The 22,318-nt window shown below is 48.6% G+C and overlaps 10 protein-coding genes across 10 annotated transcripts; 4 read left to right on the top strand and 6 right to left on the bottom strand.

The window, feature by feature from the left end:
* Positions 1-1,137: 1,137 nt before the first annotated feature.
* C8Q69DRAFT_503984 (hypothetical protein) lies at positions 1,138-1,467 on the top strand (the record flags this gene model as incomplete). The annotated part of the gene is made up of 1 exon (XM_028632544.1): positions 1,138-1,467. One exon carries the CDS (start codon positions 1,138-1,140, stop codon positions 1,465-1,467), a length of 330 nt encoding a protein of 109 aa, XP_028486960.1.
* Positions 1,468-3,568: 2,101 nt separating this feature from the next.
* Positions 3,569-5,158, top strand: C8Q69DRAFT_131392 (endo 1,5-alpha-arabinase). The gene is made up of 4 exons (XM_028625307.1): positions 3,569-3,586; positions 3,675-4,678; positions 4,802-4,995; positions 5,069-5,158. The coding sequence occupies exons 2-4, from the start codon at positions 3,810-3,812 to the stop codon at positions 5,119-5,121; spliced, it is 1,116 nt and encodes a 371-aa protein (XP_028486959.1). The 5' UTR covers positions 3,569-3,586; positions 3,675-3,809; the 3' UTR covers positions 5,122-5,158.
* A 1,078-nt stretch (positions 5,159-6,236) lies between these two features.
* On the bottom strand, positions 6,237-7,714 carry C8Q69DRAFT_503982 (amino acid permease/ SLC12A domain-containing protein; the record flags this gene model as incomplete). Its single annotated transcript, XM_028632543.1, has 3 exons — positions 6,237-6,617; positions 6,687-7,422; positions 7,503-7,714. 3 exons carry the CDS (start codon positions 7,712-7,714, stop codon positions 6,237-6,239), a joined length of 1,329 nt encoding a protein of 442 aa, XP_028486958.1.
* Positions 7,715-8,132: 418 nt separating this feature from the next.
* C8Q69DRAFT_131422 (hypothetical protein) lies at positions 8,133-9,115 on the bottom strand. The gene has a single exon (XM_028625308.1). It carries the CDS (start codon positions 8,614-8,616, stop codon positions 8,254-8,256), a length of 363 nt encoding a protein of 120 aa, XP_028486957.1. The 5' UTR covers positions 8,617-9,115; the 3' UTR covers positions 8,133-8,253.
* A 606-nt stretch (positions 9,116-9,721) lies between these two features.
* C8Q69DRAFT_131303 (putative progesterone binding protein) lies at positions 9,722-10,831 on the top strand. Its single transcript, XM_028625306.1, has 3 exons — positions 9,722-10,262; positions 10,326-10,421; positions 10,496-10,831. The coding sequence occupies exons 1-3, from the start codon at positions 10,154-10,156 to the stop codon at positions 10,672-10,674; spliced, it is 384 nt and encodes a 127-aa protein (XP_028486956.1). The 5' UTR covers positions 9,722-10,153; the 3' UTR covers positions 10,675-10,831.
* Positions 10,832-10,987: 156 nt separating this feature from the next.
* Positions 10,988-13,403, bottom strand: C8Q69DRAFT_427886 (putative ribosome biogenesis; the record flags this gene model as incomplete). The annotated part of the gene is made up of 2 exons (XM_028628449.1): positions 11,331-13,403; positions 10,988-11,123 (listed from the first exon to the last, which is right to left on the bottom strand). Exons 1-2 carry the CDS (start codon positions 13,352-13,354, stop codon positions 10,988-10,990), a joined length of 2,160 nt encoding a protein of 719 aa, XP_028486955.1. The 5' UTR covers positions 13,355-13,403.
* A 103-nt stretch (positions 13,404-13,506) lies between these two features.
* C8Q69DRAFT_131130 (mating-type switching protein Swi10) lies at positions 13,507-14,712 on the top strand. The gene has a single exon (XM_028625304.1). The coding sequence runs from the start codon at positions 13,630-13,632 to the stop codon at positions 14,611-14,613; it is 984 nt and encodes a 327-aa protein (XP_028486954.1). The 5' UTR covers positions 13,507-13,629; the 3' UTR covers positions 14,614-14,712.
* Positions 14,713-15,739: 1,027 nt separating this feature from the next.
* Positions 15,740-17,637, bottom strand: C8Q69DRAFT_131127 (putative longevity-assurance protein). The gene is made up of 4 exons (XM_028625303.1): positions 17,321-17,637; positions 16,925-17,235; positions 16,570-16,857; positions 15,740-16,505 (listed from the first exon to the last, which is right to left on the bottom strand). Exons 1-4 carry the CDS (start codon positions 17,445-17,447, stop codon positions 15,891-15,893), a joined length of 1,341 nt encoding a protein of 446 aa, XP_028486953.1. The 5' UTR covers positions 17,448-17,637; the 3' UTR covers positions 15,740-15,890.
* A 748-nt stretch (positions 17,638-18,385) lies between these two features.
* On the bottom strand, positions 18,386-20,178 carry C8Q69DRAFT_131135 (hypothetical protein). Its single transcript, XM_028625305.1, has 3 exons — positions 20,021-20,178; positions 19,805-19,961; positions 18,386-19,712 (listed from the first exon to the last, which is right to left on the bottom strand). The coding sequence occupies exons 2-3, from the start codon at positions 19,831-19,833 to the stop codon at positions 18,584-18,586; spliced, it is 1,158 nt and encodes a 385-aa protein (XP_028486952.1). The 5' UTR covers positions 19,834-19,961; positions 20,021-20,178; the 3' UTR covers positions 18,386-18,583.
* A 287-nt stretch (positions 20,179-20,465) lies between these two features.
* On the bottom strand, positions 20,466-21,357 carry C8Q69DRAFT_441507 (hypothetical protein; the record flags this gene model as incomplete). Its single annotated transcript, XM_028628751.1, has 3 exons — positions 20,466-20,810; positions 20,868-21,109; positions 21,171-21,357. 3 exons carry the CDS (start codon positions 21,355-21,357, stop codon positions 20,466-20,468), a joined length of 774 nt encoding a protein of 257 aa, XP_028486951.1.
* Between the last annotated feature and the right edge of the window lie 961 nt (positions 21,358-22,318).

Genomic DNA, 22,318 nt, shown 5'->3' with positions numbered 1-22,318 from the left:
CGTACCTAATAACATGGAAGTTTGCGTAGTCAGGATACGTAGTTACTCGGTCAGCATCGAGAAGGTTTACCTCCAGTAGTAGATAAACATGACGACCATTCTTTTCTCGAGTGGAGTCATTAACTTATAACTTATTGTTACTACGTAGTATAAATAAGACGTAGATCGTGACACGAACTAATCAGGTGCGGTGCGGTGCTCTTCTCAGCACGCTATTCTGCTAGCATTATCTTTATTTTGATGCGATGCTGATTATGGTACGTGCTCCTGGGAATAAGAGTATTTTACCATATACGGGGCGGTAAGTAACAGGCTGTATGAAGACGACTGTTGGCTCTGCGGATAGTAAAACGAGGAATATACTGTAAATGGAAAGGGAATATCATCGGGATATCATTAACTATTCAACTTATGTATCCAACTGGAGACAGTATACGAGGCATGTGTTGGGGTTTAGGTACTCTACGGTATTATTCATCAGTGGACCAACTCCGAACTACTCTGAAGCTCAAACCGATCGTGTAGAGAATGATAACATCGCCAGTACCAATATTTATTCGAACCATTTATGTTCCCTCCTGAGTATTTGCTCACCCTTTCTAAAACCACCCAGCAGAAAAGAGGGGGAAAAGTGCTGCGGGGATTCTTTGCGGTTCCTTCTAGAAGCCTCTCCAGCCTCTCCCGCCGCCAGTTAGTGCGTCATGAGCGCTTAATCGTGTTAGGTGCCGTCCCAATCATCAATTCTTTCATTATGTTCAGAAGGAAAGAAAAGAAAAGAAACAGACTCTATGAAAGGGACTGATGTCAGAAATACTTAGAGTAGAGGGGTTCTTGAAGCAAGATCATTAGTTACCTTATTATCACCTTAATGGTGGACCCCCAATGAGACGTGGTCTTAACAACCAGCTGATTATTTACTGTCTCGTCCTTGCCGTTGCGATTCTTCTTCCTACTTCGTGTTATCACTACTCCTCCTCCTCCACGAGAGATATGTCCATTTATCAAAGCTTGTATCGTCGAGCTGCGCAACTATTCTCTGCTCCTTCTTCTATCCCACGAGCGACGTTCCAGTCTCGGTCATCCACCGCCACTACAACTACCACTACCAGACTCTTTTCTCACACCTCATCAACCAACATGGCCGCCAATTCAGACCCCAAGACCCAGCAAGAAGCCTCCTCGTCCACCGAAAACTCCACCACCAACGCCGACTCCTCCCCTCTCGCCCTCCCACCTGCCGAAGAGGACGCGCAGAAACTCGACGTCTCCGGCTCCGGCAGCTCCGTCAAGCTCGACCACCTGGGCCCGTTGGTGGTGAATCGCGATGGAACGCTCAGCCGGATTGCGAACTGGGATAAAATGACGGAGATCGAGAAGAAGAATACCCTGCGTATTCTGGGGAAGAGGAATCAGTTGAGGAGGGACGCGCTCAATGCGGCGAATAATGAAGGGGAGAAGGCTGAATAAAGCTTGGACAAGTCGTGATTTGAGACGACGTCTGCATCGTTGACGGTGATGCGCCGGTGGGATGTGTCCTACCCTTTTTTGTTTTCTTCTTCTTCGTCTTGAGTTTTATGCATGGAACGAGATATACGAATGTACCTATTACTCCATAATTTCGGCGTTTCGGGGAATTAGCTCAAGGAGAACAAACAGTTACGGAGTGGTCATTGCGTTTTCTTGTATGGCGCACGAAAGCCAGGGAAAAACAAGCATTATATCATTATTGACCATAGTCTATAACTAGCTAATGTAATTTTTTGATGTGGAAAGACAGGGCCATTCAACATAATCAAACAAATCAAAGTTGATACCAAGAAATAAAAAGTCAAAAAACAAGTCTCAGCCCTTGTTCTTTTTTTTTTTTTTTTTTTAGTTCCAGAATAGCCTTTCGATAACAATATTTGGAATTGTTTCCCCATGTTGTCGGATAGGGTGTAACTTCTCTTGCTGCCTGGTCAGGCTAACTGTTGACAACATTGTTAGGACAGCCGATGGAAATACCATAAGGCGACGGCGCTTAATTGAACTGCCAATGGGAGATTACGGGTGAGGACGAACGGACGAGGGGAATAAGATGTACGAGCAGTGGGTTCTTTTTAGTCCGTTCATCACGACTAGAAGTAGGGTTTAGGGGGACCTTGGGCGAGGTGGTACTTAGACCGTTGTCAAGGTTGGCCAAGGTTGATATCTTCACCGAGTCAGAAGTCTTCGGCAGGGATTTTGACCGATTCTTCCTCGAATCCCTAAGTCTCGGCCTTTTTTATCATAGTACTTTCGTATCTAGTCGCTTTGATAACAATAACGGCGGTGTGACAGCTGCAAATGGGACGACCTCGGGTCGCACTGGTGTGTAACTTAACTATTATTGATTGAGAAGGGGATGAGTGTTAGTTTAGCCAGCTTTAATCGACCTCCTGCGCCTCAGGTATAATTTGCACGATTATTATCGCCGGGATCATCATTTATCATGGCTAGTGCCTGAATTTAAGTGTAACACTGATCCCTAACTTGGCTGTTTCAATTCGTTTCAGGTATTAATTAACCCCTGCGAAACCAGCTGAGCGCTTGGCGGCGATAAGGAGGACCAACTCACAATCTCGGTTAAGAAGATCAATCAGACTGAACTCCGAGCCATGACCCTATCTAGTGCTGACAACACACTGATGCATATTATTTTAGTTAGTTGAGAATAAATAATAATAATCAGCCGCAAGGAGAGAAGGTTTTTAGACGAGCCAAGCCAGCACAGCCCGGCAAAGCCGGATTCCAGGATAGAAGTCCTACGAGGGGACCACAACGGCGCCAAAGCCTGTTGTTTCGCCATCGCTATCCCAATTTCATAGTGCAAATCCATCCAGGGCTGGGTGCAGATCGACCGGCGGTTAGAACTTAGTGGCAATCATTGAAGACGCCGTCGGTGTCAAGCTTTTTAGTGCGGATTCTCAACATGTATACCAAGACAGGACAAAGACAATCTGGACCATCAACGCCATGTTAGAACGACTCTCGTTGGTTTATCATTTGGTGTTGTGGACAGCATCTCTTCTAGCCCATGACAGGGATTCGTCGATCAGTCTCCTCTTGGCTGCCTATGGATCTCATAGTTTCTGCCTGAAGAGGAAAAGAGGCGAGAATATTGGCATTCTAGACTTTCTGGGTTTTCTACTTAGAGTAGTTAAAACTGGCTGCACGTTGGTCTCTCTTGGCTTGTTAGGCAATCAGTTTGGCAGGGGTTGGGATTCGTCTGGGCCTTTGCTTTTTTGCTTCGCCCCCCTCGCTGGCGCTTATATGCTTATATTGGTTTTTATTTTCCACTCACCTTCGTTTCCTTACCCATTATTGTCATTCCTTTCTCTTCTAAGGCTTGTCAGGGATACAGCCGGCTGTTCTCCAAGTTCTGTATGCCGCTAGTCGCTGGGCCTTAAGTATTCTACCAGCAGGCCATACATTATATGCGTCTTTTTTCTCTTTTTTCTCTTTTTGACCTTGCACTAGCTCCCACTCTCCTTGATGGATTCTTTGGTCAGCGTTAGTCTCGGGACGACTGGACCTGTCGTATAGCGCCCAGTGTGCTTGAGGAATCGTATGTGATGCAGTTTCTAAATAGCCTGACTGAGTAGCATCGTCGTAAGCCGACCATTGACTGACTTGACTGACTGATATCCCACTAGAACCATTGTTCCTGACCATTGAATGCCAGCTAGCTCGGATTTGTCGTCAAATGCCAATGCTTTTGAATAAAAAACCTTGCGGCGCATCTCTATTACTAGCACACCAACTTCGCATCGTCTTTTATCATTCTTGTCATGTTCGCATCCATCGAACATAGAGCTTACCAAATGGTTCTCCTATCTTTGGTGGCCTTGAGCCTGGCTTTCATTTCTCCTGTGAATGCGGCCCCTCCTGTCGCATCAGGAACAGTCGGCGTTGGAAGCCCCGTACAAACAACTGGGTATCCAATAGCCCTACAAGGAAATCTTCAAGTCCATGACCCCAGCGTTATCCGCTACAACAACAACTACTACGCCTTCACTGGAGGGGTATCTATCCCCTATTTCAAGGCGAGTAACATGAGCGGACCATGGGAATCGCTAGGCACAGTGTTAAATGGACCAAGTGTGATTCAAAGAGAAGGCCGAGAAGACCCATGGGCCCCAAACGTGATGGAGTACAACGGGTCCTTTTACTGCTATTACGCAGTTAGCCGGGATGGAACACGGGAGAGCTCCATTGGAGTAGCGATCACTGCGGATATCGACCGGGGTCCTTGGACTGATCTTGGAGAAATCATCGCAACGGGTACGGGTCTCTTCAGCAGCAACTATCCTTACAGTGCATCGAATGCTATCGACCCTAGTGTCCTGATCGATCCGAAAAATGGTCAACCATACCTGGCTTGGGGGAGCTATTGGACCAATATCTGGCAGGCACCTCTCGCCTCGCAGTTGACGTCGGTTGAAGACAGAGAAGACCCCGACGCGGTGAATCTTGCTTACGACATTCTTCCTGGAGAAGATAATGCGTTTCTGAAATCATATCCGGCTACGAGAGAGCCGGATGGAACACGTCCTGTCGAGGGGTCGTTTATGTATTATCGAGAACCGTGGTATTATCTCTGGTTTAGCCATGGACAGTGTTGTAATTTCGAGTCGACTCTTCCTCCAGCTGGTGATGAGTACGTTGATATTTCACCCATCCATCCATTCATTCCTTTTTCTTTATATATATATATATATATATATATATAAACACCCACCCCTATTACTATCAAATAACACCAGAAACTAACCTCGCACAGATACTCCATTCGCGTCGGCAGATCCGCCACCATCCAAGGTCCATACGTAGACGAATCAGGCACGAACCTCACAGACGGCGGCGGCACCATCATATATGGCTCGAACAATAACGGCGTGGTCTACGCACCAGGTGGACAGGGAATAATGAGTGGAGCAGAAACTGGTGATTTTGATATACTTTATTATCATTACTGTAGGTTGAGTTGGACCCCTCCCCCAGTTTCCTGCAAACTTTCTTTTATACTAATCCATATATAATATAATAGTAAACGAGGACATTGGTCTAAATTACGATGTGAGAATACCCGGAAATAGTTAAGCGTGGAAACAAAAACATGCTAATTGACGTGTGTGTGAGAATAGCAAGCCCAGCTCGGATACAATTATCTTGACTATGTTGATGGTTGGCCATCTGTTATGTATGCAATCCTTATCTCCTTCCTTATCTTCCGTCTTTCTTCTCGTGGGCTGGTCCATGAGAAAAGTACAATTTCGTTGACTAACCTCTCTCTCTGTGTGTGTGTATGTAGAGCTGGTGTTCCAGTTACTGTTACTGAAACAGCGACTATGATTGTGATGGCGACTCCGACTGCGTCTGCGTCTGCGACTGTATCCGCATCTACATCTTTATCTTTATCCGCATCTGCATCTGCATATTCATCAGCGTCAGCATCCGCAAATCCAATTTCAATCACAAACCCCGCAAAGGCAGATACAACAGCAACTCCCACTTCACCTTCAAAATCCAACGCTGCTCCCAAGAACATACTCCAGACTCCAACATATCTCATAATCCTCCTCCTCCTATGTATGTCACTTTTGTTTCCATGTCTATCTATCTATCTCTCACAATCGCCGTTTGCTAACTAACACCTATCTATCTAGTTGTCTGTGCATACATATAAACATTTATTCTTAACGATTGCTCTTTTATAATATACCCGTCTTTTTGTTTTTTTTTCAGCATAAGGTCCTTAGGACCCCTGGACTATTTTGGATACCCGATGGAAAGAAAACTGGATTTTTGCATTTTTTTTTTACTTCTTCATATTATTTTTTTTTTATAGATTACTTTCTTGGCGAGTCAAGCACTGAGAGCCGAATAATAGATGCGCACGACCGATAAATGTTTAAAGTTAAGAATTAATGAGCATAGATGAATTATAGTTGACAATCCATGTCCGCTATGCATGTGAATAAAAGAAGAGAATATATTGGTAATATTTATGCATCAACGGAGCTACACCTCTCGGTTGAAACTGCTGTAAATGCCAAATTCAAATGAGCTCATGGAGTAAACTTTAAGTTCTATCATCTGACTATCAACCGAGAAGGATATTAAACCACTTGACGAATGCGTTTCTTAAAAAAGGAAAATTATCGTTAGCTTACCCATCCCACCGATGAGAAAAATTGAGGAAAACGACTGGACACTCACCTAGGAGGAGTAGGTATATAGTTCTGGGTATATTCATCAATCTCAGCGACTCCGGTCTTGAGATCAACTTTTTCAGGCTTTCTGAATTCCGTTCGTCGGATAAGCTTCCACCCAATATATAAAATGGGGAAGACGCCGATCATGGTGTAGGAAAAGAAGAAGGTTGGGACGTCCCAGTTCCCCGGGAGGAAGACGGTGTAGCCACCAACAAACGCCATGGTGAATGTGCCCGCCAGGGCATACCAGGCGAGGAATGGCTGAAAACGACCCTTGTAGGGCAAGGAATCACGCGAGATGCCCTGCTTGTCCAGTGCCTTCTTGAACCGGATGAATGTGAAGGAGATAACTGCGTAGTTGATAAGTTGGGAGGCCGTCACCTATCCACCTGTCAGAATACGTTGACGATGACATTATGAATCTCTGAGGGGGGTCGTTGGATTGCATACAAGATTAACGAACCAGTCTAGCACGACCGAAGCGCTATTAGATACCTGCAGGAAGCTCAATAGAGCAATCACCAGGACAATAGTAACGCAGTAAATGGGTACTCCATTCTTCGTGCACCGGGCCAGGACTCGGGGCGCTTTGCCCTCGAGTGCCAGACCGTACAGACTTCTGCTAGCACAATAAACATAGCTGTTCCCTGCGCTAAAACAGGCTGTGAGAATCATGGCATTGACAATGTGCGGCAGCACTGGGATATGCAGTCGGTCCATCGAAACGACATATGGCGACGCAGCAGCGCCTGGTAGCCCCTGTTCAAAGGCTGCTGTCATCGTAGGATCATTATACGGTACCAGTATACCAACGCACAGGACTCCGAGAACGAAAAAAGCAGTGAGTCGATAGAAAACACCATTGAACGCCTTTGGCATCACCTTGCGTGGATTTTCCGCCTCCCCAGCAGCCATAGAGACGTAATCGGGCCCTGCCATAGTAAAACTTGCCGTGATAAGGCACTGCAGAAATCCGAGCCATTTACCCAGATGCCCTTCTTTGTAATACTCTGCAAAAGAGCCCGGGTTCTTCCAGTATCTGAACCCAAAGCGATCACCCAAGGGGTTGCCCCCTACCATGGTGATAAACGTGTACAGAATCAGACCGGAACTAAGCAGCACCTTGCCTATAGCCAACCAGAACTCGGATTCACCGTACCACTTGACGGCAAAGATGTTGAGGAGACTATGACCAGGTATTAGAGCTCCCGTGTACGCAGGATTATCGCATTACAGGTTAGACAGCGGCTTTGTAGGGACACTCACGCGTAAAGGACCAGTATGATCGCAATGATTCCACCTACAGGGACTGCATCGCTCCAGTAATTGATGATCATGTTGCACGCGGTGACTTCGAAGGGCACTAACGCAGCCTCGAAGATGAAGAAGTTGTATCCGGCCGCGACTCCGAAAGCCTCGTCGACATAGCGGCCCGCAAATCGAACGAAAGGCGACGATATCGGCAGATATGTCACCATTTCGGCCATACCTATAGATCGGAGGATCCTACATTTTAGCACATGCTTACTTCCAAGGGCTATAGATCTTTCAGAGGGAACAAGCTAGCAATCCAGATACCATCTCAGATGGAACCGAACCTGCGCAGGACAGGCGATGAGACGAGTTTGGCGCTTTTTGGGCTGACCGGGTTCTCATGCAGGGGCGCTCTCGGTAGGAGGGACAATACGTCGCCGCAGCCGGTTCGGTTGGGAGAAAGGCCGTGGATAACATTGCAAGGGCTCAGTTCAAGAACAGGGCAGTGGGATGTCTTACAGACAGTAATTGCGCAGATAAAAGTACACCTATACAATAGCAGTATAAGATTCGACGTCCAAAAGCAAGAAATCTCCAAGCTGATTCCATTCTGATCATCGGAAACAGGATTGTCCGCTGTGCCAACATATAGATTGCAGCTTTCCTGGATATCAAGCCAATTCATTGCAGAACCACTCCTGGATCGCAACTTCCCAAGAACCGTGGAGCATAACGATTAATAGAGCAAGCAATGAGTAGGTACTTACCAGAATGCAAATGCTATGAATAAACTTGCGGGGCCGCCATGCATCAAGCCTTGCCCGATCTGAACGTATAAGGCTGTACCGATAGTCCCACCGATACCGATCAGTTGTATGTGTCTCGGCTTCAACCTACGGTGTGTATGATCGGTGCCCTCCTGGATGGAAACGTTCAAGACAGAATCTGCGTTGTCTTCGACAATTTTGGCCTTTTCGCTGACTGTTGTCCCTTTGGCCCGCTTCGAGGCTAAACTGACTGACTCCGGATCAGGCACGATGGTGGGGTAATCACCATTATTACTGATGGCAGCAGCTAGGGCCGTATGAGAAATTGGCCCATTGGGGGCCTCCGAATCGACTGCCATCGGTCAATGGCGGCGCTGGCAGAGCAGAGCAGAGCAGTCGGGAGGGCAGCAGACGAGAAAATCGAGACAGACAGAACCGCGCCCCGTTAAGTAGAAATAGCTCCGGAGAACGGTATTTATTGTCCCCAGACCAGTGGCATGTCATGGAGACAGATACAATGGGGCGAACCACTAGGGGCAAGAAAATAATAATGAAAAACTGTAGAAAACGGAAGACTCCATGTGCGGCTTAACCTGATATGCTCCACCGGGACAGCGCAAGTTTTCAAGGTAACAGCAACCCGCTGCCCTCATACTAGTCTAGAGCAACGAAAGCAACGAACAATTGGCTATCGACGGTTTATGACGGCCACCCCCAGTCTTTGCCCGGCCCCTCGACGCGGGACCGGACGAAGCGTTGCCGGGAGAGGAATAGGACCCGGATTCGATTTTTATCGGTTTTCTGGGCCGAGGTATGTTCTTCGGTATCTTCCTTATGCGGCGAACAGCGATATAACGATACCGCGCTCCTTTGTTAATCGGATATTCTGCTCGTCCATCATACGGGGAGACTGGAGGAAATCGACATGATGCGCTTCTGCATGGTGTGGTTTGTAGGAACCGAACCAGACCTCTGTTCAATCTCGTAGTCCACCTTGACAGACTGGGCTTCTCATCTTATCAGATTCTCCCTGCAATCCGGGACAGCTTTTCCCTGATAGGGCGAGCATTCCAGCCATTTATCTCTTGGCCATGTCTGGAGTGCCAGATAAGATGCGTAAGACGCTCCGCAAGGAGTCGAGAGTATCTCGTAGGACATAAATAAACTCAGATGTTCGCGTAAAGATCAGGATCGATAGAGAGAAATCGAGGAGAAGTCTCCCGGATGGAATGATGATGAGAAGAAAAGGAAAAGGAAAAGGAAAAGGATGAGAAGAGAAGAAAAGATTGTGCTCGTGTTGTACTGGTTGCTTCTACGGAAGAGGAAGGTGCGCAGTGGTGACCGTACTGAAGATTCTCTATAACGAAGAGTATACTGCTCTCTCTTCCCAGATGCAGTCTATATGTGGTTTATAACAATAGAGTGGAATAACTATAACTTCTGACAATATTGCCATATCTATAATCCTAGTCCATGAACAGCGATCGTCTGCATGCCTAGGTCCATCGGTTTCCAGAGGCTGCATAACTATGACCTATCAGGCAACAGTCATCTACCCCCTGATAATGATAATATGCAATGAATATAGCACCGACAGATTATATGCCGCTAGGGCAAAGAAGTGCAATCAAATCACCTGAATATGTTTGGTTGAATTTCTCGTTCCCGAGAGACGAGCTCGCCATACTTAATTAATTAACCATGGAAGACAAACCCCGCCCTCTCCGAAAACCCCGCGTTTGTTTTGCGGCTTTCAGTCGGAGCTTTGCTTTCTTCGACGGAAACATTATTATTATTCCCGTGAATGCGCATCTTGTCTGGCACTTCCCGTCGCACATTTAGAGTAATCAGCTATTGAGACTCTTTTCGGGTATCCCATTGGAATTGGCAGATACAATGTCGAGCCACGAGCCGGAACCGAAACAATTCAACCCGAAACAGCCTGTCCAGCTGGACCCTCCCAAGGACGACCCCATTACTTACGAGGAGCTATCAAAATGTGATGGTGAGTGTATACCCCCATCGATTATCGATGCACGCAAACGTATACTGATCGCAAAGCACCCAGGCACCGACCCGAGTCGCCCAACCTTGGTCGCTATCAAAGGTGTCGTGTTCGACGTCTCTCGAAACCCAGCCTACGGACCTGAGGGACAATATCGCGGTATGTTTATCACCCGGAGAAAATTCACAACTAGAAGTTTTCCAGCAGAAGCTGACGATGTGGTTTCCCTGCAGTTTTCGCCGGCAAGGACCCTTCACGCGCACTCGCCTCTTCCTCACTGAAGCCTGAGGATTGCAGGCCCGATTGGTATGACCTCGATGACAAGGAGAAGACGGTCCTGAGCGAGTGGTATACGTTTTTCAGCAAGCGCTACAATATCGTTGGAAAGGTGGTGGGTGCTACGAATACGTGATTGTGCTATGGGCCTCGTTGTAAATGATCTAGTAACAAATCGAATACCCGAGAATAATGGAATGGTCACGGCAAGATAGACATACGCTGTTCAATAGAGATGATCTTTGTTCCTTTTGCATTTCCAGATCAGATCGAGTTGCCTGCAGTCTGCTACAACTCTGGGACCGGATCTACTACTGGCAACTATATTCGAAGACATCTAAGGAGAAACACGTTCGTGGAATTGGTGCTCCAACCAGAAGCGCCGTAGAATATATTAGACATAATGAAGGATATTTTCAAGACATAAACTTTTCCCTAGACTTTGTACATCAGGCCTTGCCTTTCCGCGTCTTTCTCTGCATCCTCTTCTTCGCGATGATGCGATTCCTCTTTGCAACACCGTTGTCCTTTTCTCCGCGATCTTTACCCTTCTCCTTGTCCCCCGTTTTCTTCTCGTCGATGCCGCTCTCGGACCTCTTCCGTTTCAGTCCTTGATTGAACTTCCCTGGCGGCCCTTTCTGGTCTCTCTTCTGGTCTGCTCTCTGACCGCCCCTCTGGTCTCTTCTCTGGTCTCCTCTCTGACCGCCCCTCTGGTCTCTTCTCTGGTCTCCTCTCTGACCGTTCCTCTGGTCTCTTCTCTGGAATCCCTTGCGGCCTCCCTTCTCGTCGGACCGAGAGTCATCGTCCGTCTTGTCTGTTTTGCTGGAAGTGCGGACCTTGGCTTGATGCTCGTTTCTTCGCTTGACGACCTGGGCATTCTCAATGGCAAATTCAACAATGAGACGCTTCTTCTTCCCCTTCTCGCCGTTTTCGGGCTTCATCTCGACAGCATGGCCATTGAGCCAGCGAAGACCCATGAGGGCATTGCGGTGAGTGGCGTACTCGATGAAACCATAACCTCTGCTTCTTCCGGCACTGCTCTTTTCATCGATTTTGCTGCCGTCCCGTCCCTCAAAGACGATCTTGGTCTGCTTGACGATTCCCTTGCCCTTCAGTTTCCGCTCCTTTTCGGCTTCCCTCATTTCGTCGGCGCTTCGCTTCAGCTCCTCCTTGGACAATGGCTGACGGAGACCTGCTTTGACGTCCTTGGCAAAGCCAACGACCGCTTCTCTGGCGAGAGCCTTCAGGTCTTTGGAGGTGATATGTCGTGGGATGTTACGGACGGAAAGACGGGTGAGACTGAGATGGAGCGTCGGGTTGTTCTTGATGAGCGTCTGTCGCTGCTTGAGACTGTCTTCGCGCATCTTGATCTCCGAAGGCGAAAGCTTCTTGTAGAGAGCCGAGTTAGAAGGAATCGTACCCTCGGACAGAAGATAGAGACGACGCTTATCCGTGTCTCTAGCAAGTCGCTTCGTGACACCTTCCTCCTGCAATCGTGAAGCCTGAGACTTGCTGACAGCACGCGTGACCTGCAGAACACGACCGTCCATGGTGTATTGTCCGGTCGGATCAGCGTTCTCATTCTGTAGAACAGAGTGCTTCACTATCGTGGATGGCTTGGATTTATCCTTCTCGGCCAGCACCTCAAACTGCTTAGGGGCGTTCCGTACACATGAGACCGCATCTTCAACCTTGTAGAAGCAGACAAAACCGGTTCCCTTGGGCCGCTCCGTCTCGGGGTCAAGAACAACTCTGGCATATCTCACTGGTCCGAACCGGGTGAAATGATCATATAGTAAGTCGTCGGTGCTCGTGAATGGTAGGTTTCGAATGAAGACTGTCGAAGCATTTCTTTCATCTTCCTTCTCTTCTTCTTCTTCTTCTTCCTCGTCATCATCTACATCCTCCACGTCATCCATGTCCACATCTTCGTCCTCCTCAGAGCTATCTTCGGCTTCTTCGTCGGAGCTTGCGTCTTCCCACTGATGTTCCTCATCTTGAGCTGATGCGGCGGCGTCGTCGTCTCCGTCGACCTCCGGTTTGGGGTCGGCGTCTTCCTCCGCAGTCTTCTGTACATTTTCCCAGGTTTCCTTGTCGACTGCCCAGTCGACAGCGATTGTCCTACCATCGACCTCCTTTCCATTGACACCTTCAAGCGCCTTCTCGGCATTTTTCCTGCCTCGTAGAACCACAAATCCAAACCCAGCGAGTTGATTTCCCTTCTTAGGGAGGACCGCATGCTTGACCTTTCCGTAGCTTCTGAACAAAACAGCCAAATCATCCGGCTCTTTGATACTCCACGGCAAGTTCCGCACGATCAGTTTAGGCGGCTGGGTCTCCGCCTTCCGACGTTCTCTCTCCTCCTTCAACTTGAGAGCCTCAGCAGTGGGATGACTCTTGCCAACAGTCTCGTCGACCTCTCGGTGACGAGGCTCGGCATATTCGACTTTGATTTTCTTCCCATCGAAAACGCTCCCGTTGAATTCCTCAAGAGCACGCTGCGCATCTTCGAGATCGGCAAAGGAGACGAAACCGTAGCCTTTCGATTGCTTCGTTTCCGGGTCCAGAACGACAGTTGCATGCTTGATCACATAAGACTGCGAGAAGTACTCGGTCAAACTCTCGGTCGTCGCGGAGGCGGGCAGAGATCGCACGAAGAGCGTTTTCCGCGGTGGACGAGTAGTAGCTGCAGCAGCAGATGGAGTGTTTTGCTGCTCAGTAGCGACTGTGTCATTTTTGATAGCTTCTTTAACGGCATCTTCGACCTGGAAGCTGCCGCTCTCCGAAAGCCGTCTTCGTTTGCGTGTTTCTTCCATTGTTGCAACTGCTGAATTTATTTCTTCAGATGGCGGGCGGCAGAAAAAGTGAAAAGTAAGTTAGTTTTGGCGGCGAAACCAACGCTAGGAGCTCCGGGCGGTGAGATAAGACTCTTGGGCCGATCCGCGATAGTAGTAATCATCAACCAGTCTTAAACTATTCAACTATTCCACTGATCAATACCTAGTTAATTAGTTAACTAATCTTTCCTCAAGCTCTCCATTATTTAATACAATAATACCAATCTCAACACGATCCTGGTCTACCTCCCAGGATGGATCCAACTACTTCCCAAGAACCAGAGAAATCCACTGAAGCGCCTAACCCACGACCTTCCTCTACTTCTACACAGCCAACCAAAGTCCAGCAACCGAAGCCTCAAGCACTACCCAACAGAAATGCCCCTTCTGCAGTCCTCGTCTCGACCAGACAGAGGGGAAACCCGATCTTAAACCATATCAAACTCGTCCCGTGGGAATACGCCGATATCCCAGCTGACTACGTAGTTGGCAGCACTACATGTGCGCTGTTCCTGTCTTTAAAGTACCATCGTCTACATCCAGAATACATTTATTCGCGAATCAGACTGCTGGCAGGTAAATATAACCTGCGTATCCTCCTTGTGATGGTGGATATACCGAATCACGAAGACAGTCTGAAGGAACTGTCAAAGACGTCGATTATCAATAATCTGACTTTGATTCTATGCTGGTCTGCGCCGGAAGCTGCTCATTATTTGGAATTGTTTAAGTCTTCGGAAAATGCGCAGCCTACTGCGATTCGCTCTCAGCAGGCGCAGTCTTATCAGGAGAGTTTGATTGAATTTGTGACCGTGCCAAGGAGCATCAACAAGTCGGACGCGGCGAGCTTGATCTCGAACTTTGGCAGTCTGCAGGCTGCTGTCAACGCACAGCCAGAGCAGATCAGCATGGTACCGGGCTGGGGAGAGAAAAAGGTACGACAGTGGTGCGGTGCCGTGAGAGAAGGCTTTCGTGTGGAAAAGGCGAAGAGACAGACCGCGCCTGTTAGGAATCCTCCGCCTGTGACTAGTGCGGCAGCCCGTCCCCCCGAGAGACAGGAGGAGCAGGGTGAAGAGGAGGCCATGCTCCTTGCTGCTCAGGAGGCTAGCATTAGAGAAGCGGAACGCAGAGACATAGAGAGCTCAGAGGTGCCAAATTCTCAGCGTCAGGAGGAGGAAGGGGTGAGTGAAGGTATCGCGGCAGCTCTGGCGAAGCTTCGAGAGAAAGACGGATCATGACTTCCCATAAAGAACAGCAAAATGATATGATCCTACGCTGCTATGAGCCTTGGCACTGATGCCGTTGAGAAATTGACTAGATACTGTGCACGTCCTCACGACTATAAAAAGGGGGGCTGAACTTCCCCGGCAGCCACATGGTCCACTTAGCCGGGGCACCGACGCGGTCCTAGACTACTGCAAGACATATTCGGAACACTAGGCGCTAGGACAAAGCTCAAAAGAAGCGTGCTGTCCGTTTTCGTCGGGGTTTTCGAGGTCTGAACCCCTTCTGAACCCCTTATCAGTGTTGAGCAAGACAGTGGTCCGCGGTGCACCATTGTCTACTACTTGGAAGCCGCTCGAAGGAGCGAGACAGGTGGTTCGAGACATGAGATCTAGTCCGTTCCTAGAGAATATAGGGGGTATATGGCGTCTTGATGGATATAATAACGGTCTTGGAGATCACAAATGTATCAGCCATGGACAGCTGTTAGGTCTACTTTTACAACAGGCATCAAAGACCATATTGGTACAGAGCAGAGATGGACAGCCAAGCGGCTGAACTGAGGGACGAGTCCTGTTCAGTCGTTATTCATTGCCATATAATTCAAACCAAACAGCTTAATTGAAGCATGTTTTCTCGTAGAGTTCTCACGTAGCACACCTAGCTCAATCGAGCCACAGGTGATTTTGGCCCAGCAGAAAGAGTCTGGACCACATACACACGAACGAGGCAAAGGAAGGAAGACCAGCGCGGATAGACAACCCGTTCCATGTCAAATTTCTCTTTTTACATCCCGTTAAACCACTTAACATGCCGACCTTGACGTGTGTTCATCGAATGCAGATATTTCGCAAATGACAACATGATGATCAGGAAGGAAAAAAACACAAGCACAACATACAGGAACAAACATTGCGACCGGGTATTCATTTGCATCGCAATCTCTTCAGAGATTGGAATCGGAAACACGTGAGCATTCGTACAGGGCATTCAATCCCTCTGTCAAGCCGTAGCCGACATTCAACTGCAGCGAGAGATCTTATAGACGCTGAGATCATTCAGATCACCAAGAATAGAACAAATAAGAAAGTGTTGCACCATGACAAGAAAGGAAGTCCGCCTCGTCGTTACCATCGAAAATTGACGTGAAGGTGTAATTGCAGGTTGAAAATAACAAGCCCAGATTTGCTGAAGAGGGCATACATTCGAAAGCGACAGCACGCTTAAAGATGACGAGAGAAATAAAATGAAGACAAAGACAAAGACTATCATATGCCAGAAATGCAAAGGGTTAGGTGGGCTTGTCGCATCCGATACGACCAAGCAGGGCTTTCCTGTCGCTCTGATCACCGAGTCGGATTCCTCCACGGCCACGGCTTCGAACAGGACGACTGCTCGACCTGCGGAATGCTGCCTCCGAGTTGGAGCTGCTGTCACCAATGCTGTTCTTAGCCATCTCCTTTCGCCTCATACTGCTGACTTGGGAGTCCGACTCCACCTCGTCTTCTTCATCGTCGCTTCGAGTGTCCTCAGCATTTCCTGTACGCAGAACTCCAACGACCACGCGAATGACCATTCCAAACCAGATCAAGGAAAGACCTTGGAGGAACAGGAGGAAAGAGAGAAAGATCCACTTGACACGACGGTTCATACAGATTGGGCCATTAAGATCTTTGAAAGGACCCAAGAGATGGCCCCAGTTATCCGGGTATCCGTTCGTTGAGATCATCTCCGTAGTGGCACCGGAATAACAACCGTACGCCATCTGATCCGGGACATCCTTGTAGATCGACCAGCAGAGAAGCGGGTACGCTATGTGGCGCGTGACGAGCCATGTAAGGACGAATACACCGAAGACGATGTTGCAGGCCATTTCGTACTTCAAGTACTTCAGAATCTTTGCAATCTGCCCAGCATTGCCTGTTAGAATATTCGCTTGAGGGGCGCTGGCATCTTTTGAGGGTTCTTACCGGCAGAAGGAGGTCCACAATGTCCATCAGGCAGAGAACAACGTTGGAAACGTTGTAAAAGCTATATATATAGGCGGAAGTGAGTAGGGTGATCGTGGCAACATGATGAGAAAGCATCTGGTAGTGATCTTTTCTCTTCTCTTCAACGTGGATCACCAAAAGCTGCTGCATCCAGAACGACAACTGCGTAAGAAGATACCACTTCATGAAAACGGTCATTTCGCGCGACGGCCAGTCGGACCAGACGGCCTTGAAATCGAGCCAGTAGTTGGAATGAGACCAGAGATACTAAAAGCGGGAAGTATATCAGTGGATAGGTTCCTTTGTTTTCCGCGGAAGTAAAGAGAAAACGAACCATTCCGCATGACCAAAACAAGCCATAATAAATGGCCATCCAAGCTTGTTCCGCAAGTCGGATTGAAGCTTTCCTTTTCAAACCCCAACGTCGGCCCATGGGCCAGAACACCCAGTCGATAGCAATTGCGCGCACTGCGGTGAAGCCGATGGCGGAACAAATAACAAAGTAGATATCATCCCATCCTTGAGTGTAGAGGCCGGTATTCGGTTGGTAGTATTGAAGCTGGAAGAATGGCTCGGTATAAGGCCGCAATGATGGGTACAGGTTATGAACCGCCAATAGCATCGCCAGGATTGTAACAGAGGCACCTGGCGACCAGTCAGTATGGATTGCAGTATAAGAGATGTGCCAACCCAGGAAGAAACAAGAATCTGCAGCCATTGATTGACGTACCAATCTGGTTTTCCAACAGCCATTCTCGAAAAGTGGTTTCTTTGGGATTCCGGTGACCGCTAGATGTTGAAACACATGCGTTGAGTTCCGTCACCGATTGCGACGGGGGAGACGTCTCTTTGGACATGATAAGGATCTGAGATTGAGATAACCTAGAGTTGTTTGCCCTATGAAATGTAGCCGTGCCGATCCGTCAGTGTGTGAGGGGTCGATACAAGGGGAATGTGCGTGTTTATTGTTGTGAGAAGTCTGGTGATTCTGCCGCAGGTTCCTGAACGTTCGATCCTGTACCTGACAGGTTCCGGACAATTGGAACTGGCACAACAACAAAGACAGACTGAGAGTCACGACTGAAGACCAAACAAGAGATGGAGGGGAGCAGACAAAGCTGGACAAGCAGCCCTAGCAGGAAAAGAGCACAAGGCAATGGGGGCGGGAGAAAGCGCGTAGTGTCTTGTGGTGAGGAGTTGATCGTCTCGTGGAAGATGCCCCGATCTTCGCTGCCCCCTCACCGCCTACACGCCAAAGCCCCAATGATGGCGGCACGATGCTCCACGCTCTCTCCACATCTCGAGGACTCTGTTGAAGCTACTGCGCTTGAGACACGGCGGACAGGGTCACAGGGCATCTGAAAATTGCTCCAGTGCACAGCTGGCAGTGTCTGGCGTGCCACTGGTTCGTTTGGTTCCCTTGGACAATCGACAAGTCCATGCTTGGCAGAAGGGACCAACGGGCTGCCAGGTATTCGTCTCTCCTCCCGTTGATCAGATGGAGCAACTGTCTGGTTGGGCTCAACCATTTCTCTATGGACTACGGCGCATATTCTGCAAGAAAGCTTACTCTCTGCGAGTACTGTACTATACTCCATCCTGACTGGAGATCGTCATGCTGCAGATGCTAGGCCCATGGATCATGGTGAGACTACTCTAGCTTTGTGACGAACAGTACTTCGACATTTCTCGACTCTGCGAGTCTCTGTTTCTCTATCCTTCGAAGTTCGCACTGATAATTACATTTTCGGCAAGAGAAAACGGTTGATCTTACGGGTCCGTTCTGAATCAGTGGGGAGCCAGTCCAGCATAGATACCTTGACTTCCACGTGGAGGCGCGTGTCACAGCTGCGTGCTATACCCTATAGAGTATCGCTTTTCACTAGATAACGCCGACTTGTCGCTATATCGAAGCCAGAAACCAATAAGAGAAACATTTTTACAATCTATTTGTCTTTGCAAAGGCTCTATCGCGCATCGCGGATGTCAGACCTCACTCAGGGCGCTCGACGGCGTCGTTCTCCAGACCAGCTGTCACCTCGTCGACATACTCGCCCGCCTGGACACCTAGCCTTGATAGATCAATGCCTCCGCGTGCCTGTCCATTCATAGCTCTCGACATGGCTTTCACGACCTCTTCTTCCTCCCAGATGCTTCCTGAGTTGCCGTCTGCATTACCGCCAGAACCCTCCATAGCCACCACTGCGCGCCAGTACTCATCGTCCCGGTTCTTCAGCACCTTCTGCCTCACCACAGCATTGCGTGTTACGCTCAATGCGTGCAGCTTCGAACTGGCGCTTGTCAGTGACGAAGTCGCTGTTGAAACAATCTGATCGATCTGGTCCGCCTGCGAGGGCGGGCTGAAGAAGAGGCGACCCGTGGCAGAAACGTAGATCAGAGCGGCATACACAGCGTCCAATATAGTGAACGCCAATGGCCGTCCCAGAGCCATTCGATAGTATAGAGCCGACGGCGGCGCCTGACCAAACTTGACGGCAGTAGACGCGGACTGCACAGGGTCATAAGTCGCCATTATATACAAGTCAACCGCAGCAAGGGCAAGGCCCGCAAGAGTAAACGTATTCCTCCACTGCGCCGCCTCCTGACCCGCAAAAGGCGCAGACGTAACCAAGCCGACAATAAGCATATGGAAAAGATGCGGCACCAGCACATTGAACGGCAGATAGTAAAGCAGATAAGACTGCAGACTACCCGGCGAACAGAACTGGCAATTAATCAAAGGCTCCGCCCCAAAGCGAAGATAAGCCTTCCTCGCCGCCATCGAGGTCAACTTGGATCGTAACAGCGTATCCTCCTCCGTAAGCACATTATCCGCCCGATGACGCGCCAACCGAGTAAATATCACCTCCGTCGGAGTATTCAGTCTCGAACGCGTCAGCGAGAATATATTCGCAGCCGGAGCATGCGGATTGACCGGTAAACTGAGCAGGAGAAAAAGGACGATAGCGAAGAATAAGACATTCAAAGCGCGAGTAGCGAGCGGAGAAAGCGGGCGCGGCGGAATCCTGCCTGCCTGCGACAGGGAGATCCGAAGGCCTCGATAAAGATTTATTGCTCGCGGGATGATAATCGGTGCGAAGAAGATGAGGAGTGATTTGATGCTGTGCACGAGCGGGGGTGTTAGCTAGAATAATAATGATAACCAACAATAGATAGAGGTAGAGTAAAGGCGAAGAGTTGCGGATGGACGTACGTCTGGAAAGAGATCCCTACTTCAACCATCTTGTTCCGAAGTATGTGACTTCCACCGTCACATGTCTGGATAGCATAAACCAAAGGTCAAAAAGTGCTTGCTGCGGCGTCGTCGGAGGACGCGAGGGCTTGTCGTGTTATGGAGTATGGAGGTAGGACTGTGTCCGTTCGGAGTAAGCTATCAGGACTCCGGAGGCAAGGTGGTGCCAAGACTAACTGGCAAGCTCCTATGGTACGTACATACCCCGAGTACTACATTTCAATGGTGAAAGAATAAGGAATATATTTCGATTTCATCTGATAAAGATACATATTTCGTCATTTATATTCCTTTTTTCTTCTTTTTTTGTTAATAACAAAAATAAAGACTTGCCGATCCTGAGCATTTCCCGAGTATATGGATGGACCTGCCCCAAACTACGCTCCCGCTCAAAGAACCATGAGAATAACAGTTTATATGTACATGCGATATTAAAAATAAAGCTTTCGAAAGTTGAAAGAAAGTGGTGGATCCAGTGCTGCAAATATGATCTGGCATATTATCAGAGGAGTCACCGCGGTTGGGAAGGGGATGTATCAATGTCCTAATTGGGAGATTTCCACAACAGGGAGCTGGAGCTAGGGCTACGTCCTGATCTCAGGGACGAGGTCGAATGACTCTCTTAGATGTGACCAGAGTACATAGCGGGATGGTGTGCCAAGTTCGGAACTGAGACATCATTCTCGTCCCTGGAATATCGCGACGAAGAGGCGTCCTGGAACTGGTGGTTGTGGTTGATGGGCGAGGAGATCTTCAAGGGGAATCGAGTTGCGTTGCGCATCGACATGGATCTGGTGCTCGCGGTACTCGGACGGTAAGTTGGAAGTGTTTCTTCGCGATTCATACCGAGTTGGAAGGACTTGTTGCTGCTCGATCGGGTGATGAAGACTTTCTGGGGAGCAACGGCGCCATAGGCACGGACATGACGCGCAGTCACTCCGGCCTTTCTGTCTGCAAATATGAAACTCTGAGTTTGGCATGATTAGCTTTCGGACTTCGTATACTATACACGAATCGGACTTACGGTCAATAGATTGACGAATGCCATGGTAATGGCGAGGATACCCGCCGCGGCTACTATTCTCCAGAAGGCAAGCCCCAAGGCTTTCTGGCTCGTTTCCGACGAGTTGAGATCTCCCAGCAGGGAAATCCCAATAGTGGCCATTGCGAATGCGAAGGTCGTAAATCCCGACTCCTGTCCCAGAAGGGGCCAGTGCTTGTTGAAATAACCGCGAAGAATATTTAGTTCAGATATAATGAGAAAAACTGCCATGGTCAGCTAGCTAATACTACGAATGATTTTTGCCTTCTATGATGGAATACTCACTGCTAATACTCGCAGTAATGACATGCCCTACGGCCTCGAAAAAGAAGAAGCTGTTGACTAGTTTGATTTTGACAAGCATGACGGCGCACGCAGCAATGATCGTAAGGAACACGATGATATTCATGACGCGGATAGTATTGAGAATCACATAGCCTGGACCAGCCAGGGATCTGTCGAAGATGGCCATTTTGGTCAAGCCTCTCGATGACGCCGGACAGATTGTCGTTGAATGAAGGACACCGTCGGTGAGTCAGTTCGAAGAGAAATTATTGGTGTATCGCAGACAGGGTTCGTTTTCCCTTTCTTTTTTTGCACTGAAGTATAAAGGATGAAATACAGAATAATCGATCAACGAGTTAGTCTTTTTGGAATATGAAAAGATATAGAACGGATCTGACCAGCAGCAAGGAACGTAGACGATGACGAGAGAAGGAAGAGAGATAGAGAAAGGAAAAGTTGTATGCTAACACCGACAGCCGTGGGAATAAAGCACTGTACAATAGACGCCCAACGATGGGTAATAAGGCTATTCACTGTGACTCTTTCATCTTCTGGGGGTCAACAATAGCGAGTTCTTGACAGCTGAGCACCCGAGCCAGGGCCCGAGAACACAACCAAGCGGAAAGAAAATCATGGTGAGGCCATGAAACACAAGGCAGAAGATATCCGGCATCAATAGCCATTCATGCGCATCAATAGGGAGCTGGCGCTGTAAAATGGTGGTTTCCCATTGAACCCTTCAAGACATGCTGCCTTGTCCTCTTACTGGTCCCTGTGAATGCGACCTGATGTCTATCGCGCTATAGACGACACTACCAGGGCCAATATGACGATCGCGATCATGGCGTTTCAACGCCTCGCTGTTCAGGTTAGATCATTGGGCTGCAAGTAACGTGTCATTGAATGGTCTTGAGGAACTCGTTGGGTTTATGCCTTGACGCTGAAACGGACTCTTATCAGGGGAGCGCAGCCACTGGCCAATATCGATCTCTAGCCGCCGGAGAGATCCAACAGCCTATCTGTACCTACGAAGTCCTTTGGAAAAGCATTGTCCAGTAGATACCTGCTCTCGCGTCGCTGATGATACCACAAATAGTCTGATGGTAACTGAGCCGATTTCAAATACTACCTTACGGTAAGAGATCTCT

Source organism: Paecilomyces variotii, assembly GCF_004022145.1.
Source record: "Paecilomyces variotii strain CBS 101075 chromosome Unknown C8Q69scaffold_2, whole genome shotgun sequence".
NCBI lineage: Eukaryota > Fungi > Ascomycota > Eurotiomycetes > Eurotiales > Thermoascaceae > Paecilomyces > Paecilomyces variotii.
This window is presented reverse-complemented; position numbering and strand designations above follow the sequence as displayed.